This window comes from Apodemus sylvaticus, chromosome 22 (assembly GCF_947179515.1).
Source record: "Apodemus sylvaticus chromosome 22, mApoSyl1.1, whole genome shotgun sequence".
NCBI lineage: Eukaryota > Metazoa > Chordata > Mammalia > Rodentia > Muridae > Apodemus > Apodemus sylvaticus.
The window spans coordinates 1142087-1160193 of record NC_067493.1 but is presented as its reverse complement, the minus strand read 5'-3'; the positions used below and the strand labels follow the sequence as shown (position 1 = coordinate 1160193).

At 35.9% G+C, this 18107-nt stretch overlaps 1 protein-coding gene across 1 annotated transcript in view; it reads right to left on the bottom strand.

Annotated features, from left to right (window-relative positions):
• Positions 1-18107, bottom strand: part of LOC127673189 (uncharacterized) — a 234185-nt gene that overhangs the window by 11833 nt on the left and 204245 nt on the right. Inside the window, 1 exon segment of the mRNA XM_052168797.1 lies at positions 5448-6339. Within this exon segment, the coding sequence (XP_052024757.1) occupies positions 5448-6339 (892 nt within the window).

Sequence of the window (18107 nt, the reverse complement as noted above, 5' to 3'; positions counted from 1 at the left end):
TAACATTTGTCATGTATGTCTGCAAGGTTTCTGGGATCACATTTAGAAAAGCTAAACAGATCCCATGCCTTTGCATTTCTTCTCTTAAATCTGAGAGAAACTGAATACCCTGGTCATCATCTGAGATGACCACACCTATCCAAGTCCATCTGAAATGAAGAAACAAGGAGACCATGCCATGGGACAAATGTGTGTCCTTGGTGGCTATCTGATGGACATAGGAAAACTGGTCATGGTCACTTAGGCTAGGAATAAATGGTCCAAAGAAAACCTAAAGAATGTAGAAGAGAAGAGGAAAGATGCACATGTTAAAAATGATTGCTAAGATGTTTGAATTTTAAACAAATAATGTGAATCACCTTTCCAAACTCCTATTAATGTTACTACAAAAATACTTTAAATATCATGTATTATTCCTATTATATTCTAGACTATTCATAACAGGTTTGAATTTCTAGAACACAGTTTTTTCCTGTTTGCCCAGTACATCTATGATCTGATTATTTATTTCATACAAATGAATTAAATATTTATGAATTAAATAATTCATCACACATAGTATGTATATCACTATATAATACACAAACTATGTGTGTTTGTGTGTGATAGAGAGAGAAAAAGAGAGTAAAAGAGAGAAAGAGAAAGAAAGAGAGAGTGTTTACCATTGCACTCAAAAAAACATGCTGTTAAAGTGTTCTTGTAAGCATTTGTAAATGGAATTTAATTTAACTTATTTAGTATCATACTCTCTTACCTTTGGTTTCCTAGTGAGAACTGTCAGTATAGAGGTTGTTTTCCATGATGGTCCTGTAAGCTAGATGTCACAAATTAGATCTTTTCCACAGATATAATTATTCAAATACCCACTATTGTTTTGTTGTGCATATACTCTATCCAGAATCCCCAATGTATCTTCACACAGATCAACAGCAGTGGAGAATTTCAAAGACATGTTTGGTAAAAGAAAAGGAATCTTATTGATCTCATCAGTAGCAAAAAACATTACCAGAAAAAAAAACTCATATCTTCTCGTTGGTATTCTAAAACAAGGCATAGTGATGATTAAGGGAAATGTTTGATAACTAAAATTTCAACTGCATTAAGGTTTACTCTAAGGGAATTGCTAAATTTCTAACTAAGTGTTTTACAATAAGCCTTATAAATTAGAGATCTTTAGAGTTGATTAAAATTTAAAAATTCATGAACATAGTAGACTACAATATGCTAAATTTTGTATTTATGAATAACAATAAGGAGATTTTCTATCTCTCAGTGCCATCCTTGAACTAGAATACAGTCCTATTGAATAAGACTAGTGTAATAATCTGGGAGTTGTAATTCAACATATATATTTTTTTAAATGTATGACTTAAACCACATATAAAATACACAATATATTATCCTCAAATCGGTTTTTTATTTAATTGCATTTTATACATCAAACATTTTTACAATATTGAGTATTTTGAGAATCAAATCATACATCAAACTTCAACTTCTATATTTCATACCCTGAAAAACAACATTAATGCATACTTAATAATATTCATAGATGATGATTCTTTATCTAATAATGAATATCAAATTACTTGAAAACATACAAAGTGTTTGTTGGGAATTAGGAATAGCAAAAGAACATAAAATATTGAAAATTGATCCATTAAGAAATATATTGGTATTTTCTCAAAACTGACTGTGTAATTAGACACAAAACAAACCAAAACAGATACAAGGACATGGAATTAATCTCATGGATTCTATGGAATACATAATGGACTACAGCTGGTATTCAAAAACAACAAAAGCAGCAGAAAGCCCACATTCACATGGAAGCTTTTTCCTCAATAATAGCTTGGACAGAGAAGAAATAAAGAAATTAAAGACTTTTTAGAATTCAATGTGAATAAAAGCAGAACATATCCAAATTGTGGGACATAGTGAAAACAGTAAAAAGAGGAAAATTCACAGCTCTGAACTCCTCCATGAAGAAAGTGAAGATGTCATACAGTAAGAGCTTAACAGTTCATTTGAAAACTCTAGAACAAAAATAATCTTGAGTGAAACAATGTAAGTGTGTTGCTTCAGATCTGGCCAAATTATTTGTAGTCACAGGTTACATTTGGTATTCTTGATTGTTTTCAAAGACTATTGTAATATGTAAGGGCTTTAGTAGATTGATTGCATACCAAAGAGTTTCCTCTTGTACAAGGATACCACAAAGTGCAAAATATTAACCCATCGTCTATGTTTATGGGGTTTATCTGAATTATGAATTTTTCTTATGACTTTTTCATAGTCTTTTTCTAAGACTACTATTACATACTTTAACACATTGCTTAAGCACAGCGTTTCTCTACAGGATGTGTTCGTTTATATATTTATAGATAAATGTGTTGTAAAAATGTCTTATCACACTTATTGCATTTGTAAGATGTGTTCTGTTGTACATTTGATATGATGACTTACATATATATGTATGTGTATATATGACTTACGTATATATGTATGACTATAATATATAAATGTTGGGAACAAGCAAAAAGAAATTTGTCCTAAGGACTGCCTTTTTGTTAACAACATTCATTTAAACGTAACTTCAAACTAAATTTAAGGGCCAGGTTATAGTTGACTTTAGTACTTATAACAATATCTCGGTAGCTTTCATTATTCATGTTCTGTTCCCCAAAACCTAACAACTATTCATAACTGTAATTTTCATTACTCCTGTTTTATTCCTCAAGATATAATGCCTGTCCCTATCCACAAAAGAACATATGGCTATGATAGGCAAGAACATAACATCTATATTCTGTATCAGTTGAAATAGATAAAGAATAGAAAAAGTGTAGCGATCCAGGGTAAAATGTATGTATAACTTGTCACCGGTATTTGTGGATTTCAAAAACGGAAGCTCTGTAACTTTCAGACTCGGTGTGGATAGGAGTAGAATATTTCAGATAAGCATGGGAGTGTGTTTTTCTCACCCAGATTTATCAGTACTGACTTGATCACAATAATTTCTTATAATTTCCTTTCTTCTCATGTTTGAGTTGTGATGGACTTTAATGAACCCACAAAATAAATGCTTTACCACATTGCTGTATTTCATATAATTTCTCTCCAGCATGCATAATTTCATAATGATAAAGATTCCAGATTTTGCAAAGCCTTCACCATACCAAATATTTTCACAAGGATTATCAGCAGTACTAATTCTTAGATGATGAAGAAGACTGCAGAATTGTGCAGAAGGTTCACCAATCTAAATTCACTCACTTTATTCTAAATTAAATTTTAATTACTAAGAATAGATGAAATGATCAATGCAAACTTTATGAGTGCAAACATTTAACTGGGGCCACCTTACATTTTCAGAAGGTTAATACATTTTCCTCATAGGAGGGAACATGGTACGCATACAGGCAAAGAATGCTGGAAAAGAATATAAGAGTTCTACATCTTGATCCAAAGAAAGTTAGGAAGAGCCATCTTCCACGGTGGTAAAAGGTGGGTTTCTTCAGCACTGGGAGGAACCCCAAACCCACCCCAACACTGTTAAACTTTCTTCCAAAAAACCACACCTCCTATTATTTCCACTCCCTCCCCCACATAAATCATACCTACCACATTCTACTGCCTGGCCCCATATGATTGTTCAAACACAAGAGTGTATGGCAACCATACTTAAAGAAAGCATATTGCAAAATCCATGATCTCCAATGTCAAAAGGTACTATCATCTATCAATGTCTCAAAAATGTTAAAAGTCCAAACGTCAAAGACTCTTCTGTGACTAATCCTATCATGCAAGAGGAATCCGCTATATTTTTGGAAACAATAAAGCACATCATATACCTTGAAATTCACAGGATATACTTTATTAATCCTAAAGGTAATCATGAGGAAAAACTGGACCTAAAGAAGACCAAAGCCAGCAGAACAATCTCCAAACTCTGCATCTCCATGTCCGATGTCAAAGTGTTCTTCAGGTCTCCAACTCCTTTCTGCTTTGTTCACAGAAGCACAATTTGTTCTCTTTGCTTTTATCCAATTCCTGGGCAGGTATCATATAGTTCTAACATCTCAAAAACTTGGGGTCACTAAGATAACTTCAGTTTCACAGGTTCTTGTTTCAATGTCCTGGATCCACACATGATCTTCTCTGCTCCTCCAAAGAGATTGGGTCACTTTTCCAGCTCTGGCCTCTGTATCACTTTAAGCTCTGGTTGACTCCATTCTCCTGCTTCTGTTGTTCTTGCTGTTCATCACATGGTACTTCCATCTTCAAGATGCTGGGTTCTTCTGCTAGAACAAGTCTTGACCCCATAGCATCCCTTATGCTTGCTCAATGGTGCCAAGCCTCAGCTGTTCTGCATGACAAGTTCATGAACTCGAAGGCAGTACCAGCTCGGTTATTCTTACACATGACCAAGACCAGCTGAACCATTAGGTACAATCTTGGTGAGCTCTAGAAAGCACCTTTTTGGTCACTCAGAAAATACCAGTCAGTTTTCCCCAAAGTGATGCTGATTTCTTCTTCATCACCTCTAATTAGTAGCTAGCCAGCATCAATTGTCTCAGTATTATTACCATTTAAGACGGAGCTGCTGAGTTATGCTGCTTACTGGGGCTGGAACATGGCTCCTTCTATTCCATTATCAGCAGCTTCCAATATTTCAAATACATCACTGCCTAATCTTGGCTTTCCTGGAACTTGCTTAGAGATCTATCTTGATCTCAAAGATCTGCATGACTCTTGTGTCATGAATGGTGGGTTAAAAAGCATGTAACACCATGCCTGGAACTAAGATTTTCTGTTTGTATTTTAAAATCAGAACCCAGAATCCAAATCTATCCCTTGGCAATTTGACACATACTTATATGTTCATATGTCTACATCAAAACAATAACCTGGTAATAATAATTCCTAACATGATACAGTTCTCTTTCATACAACTGCAAATCCATATGTTTAGCTGAATGTAATCTTGTCCTAATGTAACCATTCCTTTAATGCTATTGAATATCCTTGATCAGAAGATTAAAATTCACTCAACTTCCTGATAAAGCCTTGTATTTTGAACCTTTCTTTTTTTATTTTTCCTTTCTTAGTTTCTATGTTTGTTAAAAATTTTCATGCCTAATTCTATGCGGTGATTTTTGTGACTTACTTTGTCAATACAATTAATGTAAACATCTTTACCTTAACCTCAAGGAAACTCTTCAGACGAGGGTAGCAAACTTCTTTGCAAAAGCATAAAAAAAAATAATAATAATAAAAAAAAATTCCAGAGTGAAAATAATCCCAAGCACCCATGTCTATCATATCCTACTTTATGATACCCTCCTAACTCCCACTTAATTCATAAACATATTCATTAATTTTCTCTCAAGCACACAGAATTTGGGGACTTATCCCTGGTGAAAACACTTTACCACATTGATTACATTAATATGCTTTCTGTCCGGTGTGTGTTCTTTTATGATACTGGAGATGACTAGGTCTTGCAAAGGCTTTACCACATTGTTTACATTCATAAGGTTTCTCTCCAGTATGTGTTCTTTTATGATATTGGAGATTACTGTGACATGCAAAGGCTTTGCCACATTGTTTACATTCAAATGGTTTCTCTCCACTATGTGTTCTTTTATGATATTGTAGATTACTGTGATGTGTAAAGGCTTTACAACATTGATTACACTCATAAGGTTTCTCTCCAGTATGTGTTCTTTTATGAATTTGGAGATGACCATGACCTGCAAAGGCTTTACCACATTGTTTACATTCATAAGGTTTCTCTCCAGTATGTGTTCTTTTATGATATTGGAGATTACTGTGATGTGTAAAGGCTTTACAACATTGATTACACTCATAAGGTTTCTCTCCAGTATGTGTTCTTTTATGAATTTGGAGATGACCATGACCTGCAAAGGCTTTACCACATTGTTTACATTCATAAGGTTTCTCTCCAGTATGGGTTCTTTTATGATATTGGAGATTACTGCGTTGTGCAAAGGCTTTACCACATTGATTACATTCAAAAGGTTTCTCTCCAGTATGTGTTCTTTTATGTCTTTGGAGATGAATGCGCTGTACAAAGGCTTTACCACATTGATTACATTCATAAGGTTTCTCTCCAGTATGTGTCATTTTATGTCTTTGGAGATAACTATGAAATGCAAAGGCTTTACCACATTGATTACATTCAAAATGTTTCTCTCCAGTATGTGTTCTTTTATGATATTGGAAAGTATTGTGATGTGCAAAAGTTTTACCACATTTATTACATTTATAAGGTTTCTCCCCTGTATGTGATCTTTTATGTCTTTGTAGATAACTGTGAGCTGTAAAGGCTTTACCACATTGATTACATTCATAAAGTTTCTCTCCAGTATGTGTCATTTTATGCTTTTGGAAATCACTGGGTCTTACAAAGGCTTTACCACATTGATTACATTCATCAGGTTTCTCTCCAGTATGTGCTATTTTATGATATTGGAGATGACTTGATCTTGTAAAGGCTTTACCACATATATGACACTCATAGAGTTTCACTCCAGTATATCTTCTTACATGCCTGCAACGATAATTAGCACATGTGAAATCTTTACCACATTCATAACTCTGATCAATTATGTAATCAATATGAATTATGTTTACAATTTGTCTAATGGTAAAGAAGCAGCAGATCTTAAGGTTTTAGCAATTTATATGTTCATGGTGTTTTCCCTCATCATGATAAATTCAAGACCCCTTTGATAGTTATTACATGGCTCATACTTATAACACCCTCTTTTATATGATGCATTTTAGCTATCTGAAGAAAGTAATAAAAACTCTGATCTTTATAACACTGATTGTATTCATATTTTTCCTCTACTGTGAATTGCAACACTTTTGAATGGGAACCAGGACACAAAGAAAAATTTCCAAATTCCTATTGCCCATAAAGATTTTCTACATTTTCAGTTTAGGGATATTCCATGTAAAACTAAAAAAAACAAGTAATTGCAAATGTCTTTCATATTTCTAATTACTTTCAAAGACAGAATACTACATATCTTATTTCAGAACAAAATTTTATGTTTCCTCTTTCAATATGCCTATGCTCACATGATTATTATTCATTATGACACAAGATATACCTAATAAAAAGAATAATAAGTGAAAGGTTTACACATTACATTCACACTGTTTGAATTTTTATTTCTTATAACATGTGCAATATGAACTAATGTTTCTCCACAACAACATTGTTGATTCTCATAAAATGCCCTCTCACCAAACTTTACCATATTACTACAAGAATATGAGTATCACCAAATTTTCTGTGGACAATTTTCTTTTTAAAATGTTTTGGATATAAATTTATCACTATTCAATGTGCAGTTTCTAAATACTATGAGACACTACAGATTGGCAGGGCCACAGCATAGCTCTAAAGAAGCTACTTATCAAATGGATACACAAATCAGGTATCTGACCTTGAGGTTCATGGTTTTGTAAGAATATTATAATCATAGCTACAGTTAAAGGACTGTAATTTTACACTCTTGTTTTTGCTGGAGATTCCTTAAGATATTAAAAGTTCCTCAGAGACAAATTTGTATCAGTTTGCACATGAAAATTACCTTTCATGTCTTCTAATACTTTGAAAATGTTCTTCACGATGATGGTCTTCCCAATTATAGCCTAAAATACAGTACCAGAAATGAATGATATATTATGGGAAATTAGGAAAAAATCAAGGTACAGTGAATTTTCACTGCACCATGAAAGTTACAGTGAAAATTTAGTGAAACTGAATTATTCAGCTCAATCTTCACTATTCACAATTAAAATGATAGATCATCAATAACCAATAAACATTTGTTTCCTTTAGAAAAAATAACAGTCTTACCTATAGCATTGAGGTTCAGGTAGGTTTCCAACATCACATCTTTGTAGAGATTCTTCTGGGAAGGATCCAGCAAATTCCACTCTTCCTCAGTGAAGTTCACATGCACATCATCCAAAGTCACTACATCCTAAATATCCCATACAAGTACAGCATCAATGTAAAGAAAACACATGTTTTCTCGAAAACATATTCATATAATTTTGGCACTCCACTTATATTTTGACTCAGAATTTACAATCACTGTGTCATTTTAGAAGGAGCTTGAATTATAAAATTCATGTGTGTTGCTTTTGAACAATTTGAATAACATACAGCCCTGACAGGGAAATTCCAATTGAGAGGGAAATGCACAGGAAACATCCACAATACTGATCAGATATCTGAAAAATTGTATGAACAATTACTAACTACAAGTCTGATGGGTAAACTGGGTGTATTTGCACATGTCCTTAGTCATAGAGGTACAGGCAGGTGTATGTCACACAGCTGGATGCTGGCATGGCCTATGTAATATGTTCTATGAGACCAAAAGTTATATATTAAGTCCCTCAATCCCTACAAAAATCAACCAAGGAAACAAAAATGATAGAGAACTCACAGTTCTTTACTAAAAGTCCCTACCAAGAACTATACATTCACTTCAGATCTGTACTCATATTGTACAAGCATGAAGTGCAACAGATTAAACTATAACATTAATAAAATTTTACTAGAAGGGAATACATGCTTAAACAGTTACAAATGAACAGATGAAAATATAGTAATATAAATTTTGATCATATATAAGCAGTGTAAGGCAGGATAAAGAGCAGTGGAAAGCTCTAGCTGGTCTTCCACATTGTGTTTGTCAATTTCTCAGATACACATGGGGACTATCAACTACGAATTATTTCAAGATCAAGAATTCTGAGGCCATCTTATGACAAGTGTAAAGAAGAGACATATGATATACATATTCCTATACATAGGCAAAATATTATTTATTCAAACATTTCAGAACAATCACAAGTGTGAAGAAGTACATCATACACCTGGAATCCAAGGACTCTGAATCCTCGGGTAGTATTGATGTAATGAACACATATCAACTTGAGAAATAGAATATAACCTATCTATTTGGCCAAATTTCAAAGTGAAACATGAGGATTAAAAGTTCCACAAAAGCATATCCTTATTTTGCAAATCCATGTCAGGTGGCTTATGTGGTTCCTATATCAACTATCAGGACAGTAAGGATTTCACAGAGAGATTTTTGTCTTGAAAAAAAAAACAGAGAATAATATTTTTTAAAAAAATATTAAACAACTGGGTCTGCAAAATAGCTTAGCATTAAATGCAAATGGGTTTAAAGCATTTTATGTGATTTATGGACAGGGTACAAATGTTGACTGTATGGGAGCATGTGAAGAAACCTGATGGATCTGTTTCAACTACAGCACAGTAGACACATAGAAAAAAATTTGTCCCATCTAAAAGAAAGGCAAGGGCACACCTGAAGCATAGAATGAGGGAATGCCCAATGAAAACTCGCCAAACTGGAGACGCACCTTATGGGCAATCTCCAATCCATTACATCATTATGTATATAATGTTATGCTCCCAGTCAGGAGACTTTCATAAGTGACCAATGAGAGGCTTCACCCAGCAGCTGACTGAAAAGGATGCAGAGAACCACAGTGAAACATGGGATGGAGCTTGGAGATTTCTAATAAAGAGTTGGGGAAATATTGAATGCCCTGAAGATGGTAGGATCTCCACAGGGAGTCTAGCAGACTCAATGAACCTTTAATCATGGGGATACTGAGAGACTGAGCCACCAACCAAATAGCATACACAGGCTGGACTAAGGCCCCTGGCACATAAGTAGCAGAAGTTCAGGTTAGTCTGCATGACAGTCCTCCAACAACTGGAACAGGCACTGTCCCTAAAGCTGCTGCCTATCTTTGGTAACTGTTCCTTTTACTGGACTCCAAAGTCTGGCCTCAGTGGGAGAGGATGCACTTAACCCAACAGAAACTTGAAGCTCCACAGTGTGGGGATATCCAGGGGACCCAATCAACTCCATTCTGACCCTGGATGCTATAGGCTCATGTTTATCCTGTGATGGAAATGCATTTGGTCTACAGTGATCCTAATAGTCTGCATGAGCTCCTACACGGTTCAAATGTCTAAAGTGTCAAATGTCTGACGCTCAAAGTAATATATTGATAGTCGAATCTTTTAAAATCAGAAAGTAAGTCCTATCTTTCCATCATACAAGGGTACCGAATACCCCTTCCTCTTCCAGTAGAAAAGAATGTACACTCCTTTTTCAACCATATGCCATCCCTGCCAGGAGACAAAGTAGGATTTCTATAAGATTTACCACACTATTTATTATCCCACATGCAATTTACACAGCTCTCCCTAACAGTGTACAAATACCAGAGACAGCTTAACCTTTCTCCTGACTATGTCTCCTGGTGGATTGCTAAGACAATTTCTTCCTGCCTGCCACTTCTTCAAACTTTCAACATTAGCAAGCATTCCCTCTTGAACATACCTACAAAAAAGGTCAGTAAAAGGGGCTATACTCAGCCAACTTCCAGTGAAAATACAGACAAAAAAAGTAACTCAGGAATAAAATTACCACCCAAACAAGACAAACCCAGAGACCAGTATCTAGACCTATTATCACCTCAAATCCAGGTACTTATACATCAGCATTGGAACATAATGAAGAAAAGCCAGGGAAATATTTCACCAAGAAATCCAATTTATCCTATCACAGCAGGTCTACAAAAGTTAAAACATGCAAGACATCTGATACAAAAGAGGTTGTTTTTTGAAAAGGACAGGAGTGAGAACCTGGGGAAGGGATAGAGGTACACAAGAGGACCTACAGACTGTAACACATATAGGGAGCAGAGAGAGTGGGGTGAGAGTAGAGAAAGACTATAGAGGGGGCTTGTGTAGAGAACAGAAACAGGGAACAAATATAGAAAGCAGCTGAAGCTAGTGCTCAATGTATATAAACCACACCTGACAACAGCAGCAATTGATGGAGGCAGGTACTGATTTAAGCAGGTGCTAAGTCCCTGAGATCAGTCCATTGAAATTACCTGTGTTGATACCACTCCTGAGGCAAGGTTCACGTACCAAACAGGAAAGGAGATAAATAGAATAATGGACATATTGGTCATAAAATATTTGGAGTCTAAACGTTTCCTAGCACTCAAAAACCAGGACCACTGCAACATATCAAAACCAAATTCTATAGTTGACTGTTATAGAAGATGAATATCATCTCAGAGGACACAGAAGTAGTTTTAATGAAATCCTAAATGAATAGCTTCTAAACTAAAACTTTGATTCCTATTAAGGTACAAAAAGAATCCAAAATACCAAACAGATTGGAACAAAAAATGTCCCCATGCCACCCAATATTCAAAAAACTATACATGGAAAGAAATAGGAATAGTGCAAAACAAAACAAAACAAAAACCAGCCACATATTAAAATAAACCTATTAGATTCATATCAGCCCTTTCAGTGTGTAGTGTAAAACACATGGAGTATATATATATACTCCATGATATTCCTAAAAGGAAACCAATGGTCCAAATGATTTGGGAAGATTCAGCCCTAATAGGGAAGATATTCAGAGGTCACTGCCTGATTTAACAAGTAAAAAGCACCACTAGAAACCTCACACAGTCATATGTAGCTAAAATTTCCCATCCAACCCCTGGTAGGACCCTCCACCTCAGCACCCACTGCTCAGCTGCCTGTCCTTCCCCATTGTGGGCAGATATTTTGTGCTTACCATGTCTCGACTTCAGAGCTTCCCTGAGGTCCCCTCACAGCACAGCACAGAACAGCAGATTTCAGAGCAGGAAACAGCGACCTATTCAGGCCTGTACAGCCACAGGGAACTTGCAGAAAATTTCCCGGAAGATCCCTTCACTTTCTTTGATTGACAGAGATCTGGATTAGCCAGTAAGCCTTACCACTCCTCAAGGTTAAAGTGTGCTTCTAGTTCAGGCCCAAACTCTTTTTCAGATCTTAGGAGTGGTTTGCACTCCCTTAGCATTTGTGCCTGCCTTGCACGAGGACTCTCACAGCACCGAGGCTCAGGGGAGAACCCACAATTCCAGCTCAGGCTACTCAGATGCCTGCTCCTCTCCTTGTGAGCAATGACCCTGCACCTTTCAGGACCTAAATTCAGACCTTGCCTGAGCTTTCCTCACAGCACCTGCCTTCAATTCATGTAATCAAGGTGAATAGCTTGCATAGAACCATTCCTCAGGTGCAGTGGAAGTATCAATCTGACCCACAAGGGGAAGGGTGCCCAAGCTATTAACTTTAAAGAGTGACTTTAAGAAACATGAGTTTTGTTTTCTGGCTTCATGCTGGGCTCAGGGAAATTGCAGCTTCTTTCTCCCAGAAGATAAGTCCTTGATTTGAAGTTTCTCTTGGCAGACAGCCATTATTTGAAGAAGAGGACAACTGTCTCTGGGACATTATATAAATCTTTCTACATACTCAGAAAAAAATCACTCTATGGGATATGTTGATTTAGAGAACCTGTGCTAACACAATTGTGTTTTCCCCCCAGCTTGCCATTGAGAAAGATGTACTGACTAACAATAGTGCTCCGCAGGGTTTGTCATCTGTTTCCTGGTTTTCTCCCAGGTTTGTTTCATGCCTATCATCTGGTGGAAGGGAATTGTATCAAGCCACAAAGCAAAACACGCGTTTCCTAAAATCCCTCTTTAATGTTAAAAGCCTGGACATCGTTCTGCTGATGGGCCAGCTTTATACTGCTCATGCAAGTCAAGTAACAGGTTATCCAACTTGATTTCAGGAAAAATAAGAAGGGGAAGTGCTGTGAGGAATTCTCAAGCAAGCAATGAAGTCAGGTCATGATGAGTTCAGGATCACTGCCCACAAAGTGGAGGAGAAAGCAGCTGAACAACCCCTCACAGCCTCAGTTGCAATGGTGTGTCCTCCTCCAGTGCTGGGTGGGAGTGCAGATGGATGAGGTTCTTAGAGGACAGGCACAAATGCTATGTGAGTGCAAACCTAACCTGAGATATATGAAAGGTCTGGACCAGGACTGGAAGCACACTCTAACCTTGAGATGGGGTAAGACTCACTGGCCAATCAAGGACACCAGGTAGACCTGCCAGTCAGACTAAGAGGAGGATTCTTCCTGATGCCATGATGAAGTTTGTTTTGGCTTAACAGGCTTGAACAGTTCTCTGTGCCATGACTTGAGTGCTGCTCTTGGGTACTGTGTGGTGACCTCAAGTAAGTTCTGTTTTTGAAACATGTTGAGCACAAGGTCTCTGCCCATAATGAGGCGAATGCGGACGAGCACTGGAGCTGGGGTGGTGGATCCTCCCTGGGGCTGGATGGGAAGCATCAGTCACATGTAGCCAGATGTGGCCACCTGTGAGGTCCCTTGTGATGCTCCACATTTGGTACATCAGGTGTTGACCTCTGAATAACCTCACTACCAGGGCTGAATCTGCTCAAAACATTTGGACCAGGGGCTTGCTTGTAGAAATGTCATGGGCAGGATGCTAAACTTGGACAGCCCCAGTTTCTCTTGATTCTTATACAAGTTCTGCCCTCAGCATTTACCACTTACGTGTAAGATCAACCTGCAGTTAATTTTTTCGAGCTGTTAAAAGGCATCTCATATACGGATACAACTAGAAACTATCATACAGACTGAGAAAATCCAAACACAAATGGAAAAACGTGTATGTACTCACTTAGAAGTGAATTATTAACCATAAAGTACAAGATATCCACACTACTCTCCATTGACCAAAAGAAGGTAATCAAGAAGGAAGATCCAAGTGAGCATGGTTCAATCTCAGAGGGGGAATAAAGCAGTCATAAGAAGCAGATGGAAGAGAGAGAACTGGATAAGAGAGCGGGTAAGAAAGAGGAAGTGGAAACTGGGGGCGGGGGGGTTGGCACACACCTTTAATCCCAGCATTTGGGAGGCAGAGGCAGGCAGATTTCTGAGTTCGAGGCCAGCCTTATCTACAGAGTGAGTTCCAGGACAGCCAGTGCTATTCAGAGAAACCCTGTCTGGAAAACTAAAAGGAAGGTAGAGAGAACAGGAACAGGTGTGTGAGAAAACAGAGGACCAGAGGCCAGGAAAAGGAATTGAAACCTACAGTGGGGGTAGAAGGGTGGGGTATCTTTAGGAAGTGCCAGAGATGACAAATTGGAGGGCACCAAGGAGTCTATGGGGGGGGGGGGTAATCTTAGCAGAAATGCATGAAAAGATGGATCAGAGAATGAGGGAATGGCCGAACGATACCCTGCCCTACTTGAGACCCATCAAATGGGCAAGCACCAATCCCTGACATTACTGAGGGTATATTTTCTTACACTTCCAGAGAGTACCTTAGTATAATTTTCCTCTGACAGTCTCCACCCAACACCTGACTGAAACAGATGCAGAGGCCCACAGCCTAACATTGGGCTGAACACGGAATCTTTTAGAAGAGATGGGGAAAGGATTGAGGGCCTTTGAAGGAACAGGAAGTCCATAAGAAGACCCTCAGTGTCAACTAACCTGGACACTGGGAGACTCTCAGGGACTGAATTAGTAACTAAAGAGCATGCACAGGATGGACTGAGTCTCCTACCATGTATGTTTTACACAGTCTCAATAATTTCTCTCTCTCTCTCTCTCTCTCTCTCTCTCTCTCTCTCTCTCTCTCTCTCTATATATATATATATATATATATATATATATATATATAATATGCTTAATAATAATAACATGCCTAATAATAATAACGTAGTTAATATTAATAACAATATAGTTAATAATATAGTCAATAATAATAATGATAATGTACTTATGAATAGCAATAAACAATAATCATAGTAATAATATAGTTAATAATACCGATATAGTCAATAATAATACAGTTAATAATAATAATATACTTAATAATGATAACAATACAGTTAATAAGAACATAGTTAATAGTCATAACATTGTTAATAATAATTGTAGTAATATTAATAATAAAGTTCATAATATAGTAAAATTAATCAATTCCATTTCTTATTTTGTTTGTTTCAAGGCAGAATTTTTACAGATACATTTAATTACAATAATAATAGTAGTAATAATTATGTTAAGAATAACAATAATTACATAATGAATAATAATAATTATAATAACAACATTGTTAATGATAATAAACATAATAATAATAATAAATTTACTTAATAAATAATAATAATAAAGTTAATAATATAGTGAAACAACAACACAAACAGCAAAAGAATCACATCAAAGCCATCATCAATAAAAAGTTTTCTCCTTATGTGACTGAGAAGTCATCATCTGTATTGTGTGGTTATCGCTGATTCAATAATACAAGAAAAATTTACCAAAATGTTGTGCATTTCTGGGTCTGTTTCACGCTGTCCTGTGAATATTTTTATTTCCTTGGTGTCTGCAGAGTGAAGTGACTGCATTTCTCATAACTGAGTCCCCAGAGCCAATAATGAATGTGGGTTGTAGAGCACACATTTTAGAGGTAACAATAAACATGGCGGTATGACTATAGTTTGATACGGATTACATCATAAATTGTTTGTCCATGGAGTAAGCCACGCCACCCACACACAATTGACACAACTGTCTGAGTTGGCCTCGCTGGCTGAGAATTCACTATAGAGCCCCGTGTGCCCATAATTTACAAGGAATCCTCTTTTTGTATAGGCCTGAATAACTAAGATGGCTGTGAGGGTGAACATTAGAAATAAAATAAAATATCTAATAATAATAATAATAATAATAACTTTTATAAAAGTATATGGGTTTATTAGAAATATTGTCTAAGAACATTTTCAATTCTATCAGAAAATGTTTCTACTACCTTTTACAATATTTTAGATGTTTTTATGTCTACCACTTTACCTGAATTATTTTCCATGAAATATTCAATTTTACCACTTTTGTATATATATTTCTTCAAAAATATGACAAAAAAGTTCCATCAAAATATTCATTTTTTATCAGAAAATGTATCTACTTAACTCTTTAACTAGTATAGGTGTTTTCTATGTCTACCGTTTATTTTAATTTTATTATTTCCAAGAATTCTATTTTAACTTTTTAATATAATTCTATTTTTATCAGAAATATTTTCCATCAACACCTTAAATTTTATCAGAATATTTTCTATGTGTTTGTTCACTTAGTATAGATATATTTCTATGTTAACCATTTTACCATTATTACTGTTCATCAAATTTTTCAATTTAACACTTTTTCTTGGTATTTATTTAATTTTTGTATACCGTTCTTCAATTTTATCAATAATATTTTTTATGCAAATGAATTTTATCAGAAAATGTTTGTGCTTCCTTCTTCAATTATTTTAGAGCTGTTTAATATGTCTACCCTTTATTCTGTATTATTATACATGAAAACCTTCAATTTGAACACATATTTATATATTTCTTCATTTTTTTCAACAATATATTCGATGTAAACCTTTAATGTTATCAGACTATATTTTGACTCAATTCTTGAATTAGTTTAGGAATATTTTCTATGTCTACAATTTTATTTGTATTATCTTCCATGAAAATCTTCAATGTTAACACTTTCTTCTATGCTTCTTCAATTTTATCAGAAATATTCTCCATTAATATCTTTAATTATTCAGAAAATATTTCTATGTCCTTGTCAATAAGTAAAGATATATTTTCTATGTTGTCTATTTTACCATTATTATTTCAGAATGCATTCTAATCTTTTAACACTTTTTTCTCTATATTTCTTCAATAGTTTCAGAAATAGTTTCCATGTAAATCTTCAATTTTAACACGTTTTATACATATTTCTTTAACTTTATTGGAAACACATTCAATGTAACTCTTCAATCATAACACTGAGTATGTTAGATGCAAAATGTTTAAAAATGCATATTAAAATTAAGAGAACATGTGTGTGTGTGTCTTTCATTCACAATTCCAAAACATTTGGGCAGGTCTAGAGAAGACATACACACCCACTGAAAACAGAACACCATCATATCATACGGCCATCTTATATAAGTGTATCAGGATGCTTGTCTGGACATGGTTCCTTTATAGTCAAGTTTGCTCAATAAAATTAATTTTATGACTAGGTCTACTGAAGAATCCATTCTTGATAATAAAATTATTAATTTTGAGATTGTGATTAGGGTTTTAACCATGAAGGGCAAAAAATATCTTTTCCATGAGAATATGAAATTTATAACTAGACGGCCATGTAGGGCTTCACAGCTATATCCTTCCCATGCAAGGAAGGACTCTAGAAGTACACTGTGGTTAATTCAGTTATAGAGTAGGTTGGAAGTGTCTAAGGGGCTGAAGAGAGCTGTTTAGGAAATGGAGAATTTGGACATTTGTTGACAAATTTGGACACACGACTGTTGGGGAGTGTCTGGTGAGATGAGTCTCTCACAGCCTGACTTACAGAGCATGGAATACAGAGATATATCCTATACAATATACTATATAATATATACAAGATTACTGAGATCTGACACTCTGACCAAAGAGAACAAAACAGAATAATCTTGTTTTCCTGATCACTGTCCGCAGGCATCATCTCCAAGCAAGACCGTCCTGAGATCGTCCCTCCCGTCCTGAATCTCCACATGCTGAAGGTGACCCTGGAACTGCCTTCTAACAAGTTCATGCGGCCAAAGCCTAGGAAGAAAGTGGACATCTCAAGTCTTCTGCTGCCAACGTGATGGGCTGGCTCTTCTCTCCATCCTGACCCAGGTCTCCATAGCTAACACATTTGGAAATAAAGCACAGCACTTTCCCATTGTTCTGACACTGACAAATCTCAGTGGCTGAGACCTGTGGCTTTTGAAATGGAGGTGATCAACATTTGTGTCCCAGGAGAGTCTCCCGGAATGGGCCCCTCAGCTTCTGTTCAGTAGAGGGAGAGCATTAACAGGAAGAAAAAGCCTGTTCCCCATGCCATAAACAATCGCTTGTCTGAACATTCTAGTGAATCCTGGAGAGTTCTAGGCATCCCTGTGATGTCACCAGTGATGTCACAACATCCACTGCTCTCAGGGCTTTCAATTAGTCCCTAGAGAGTTCACCCATATTTATGTCTGCAAGATGGAGGAGGTGTGTACTTGAGAGTGAGAATAGGGAGCTTAGAGAAATG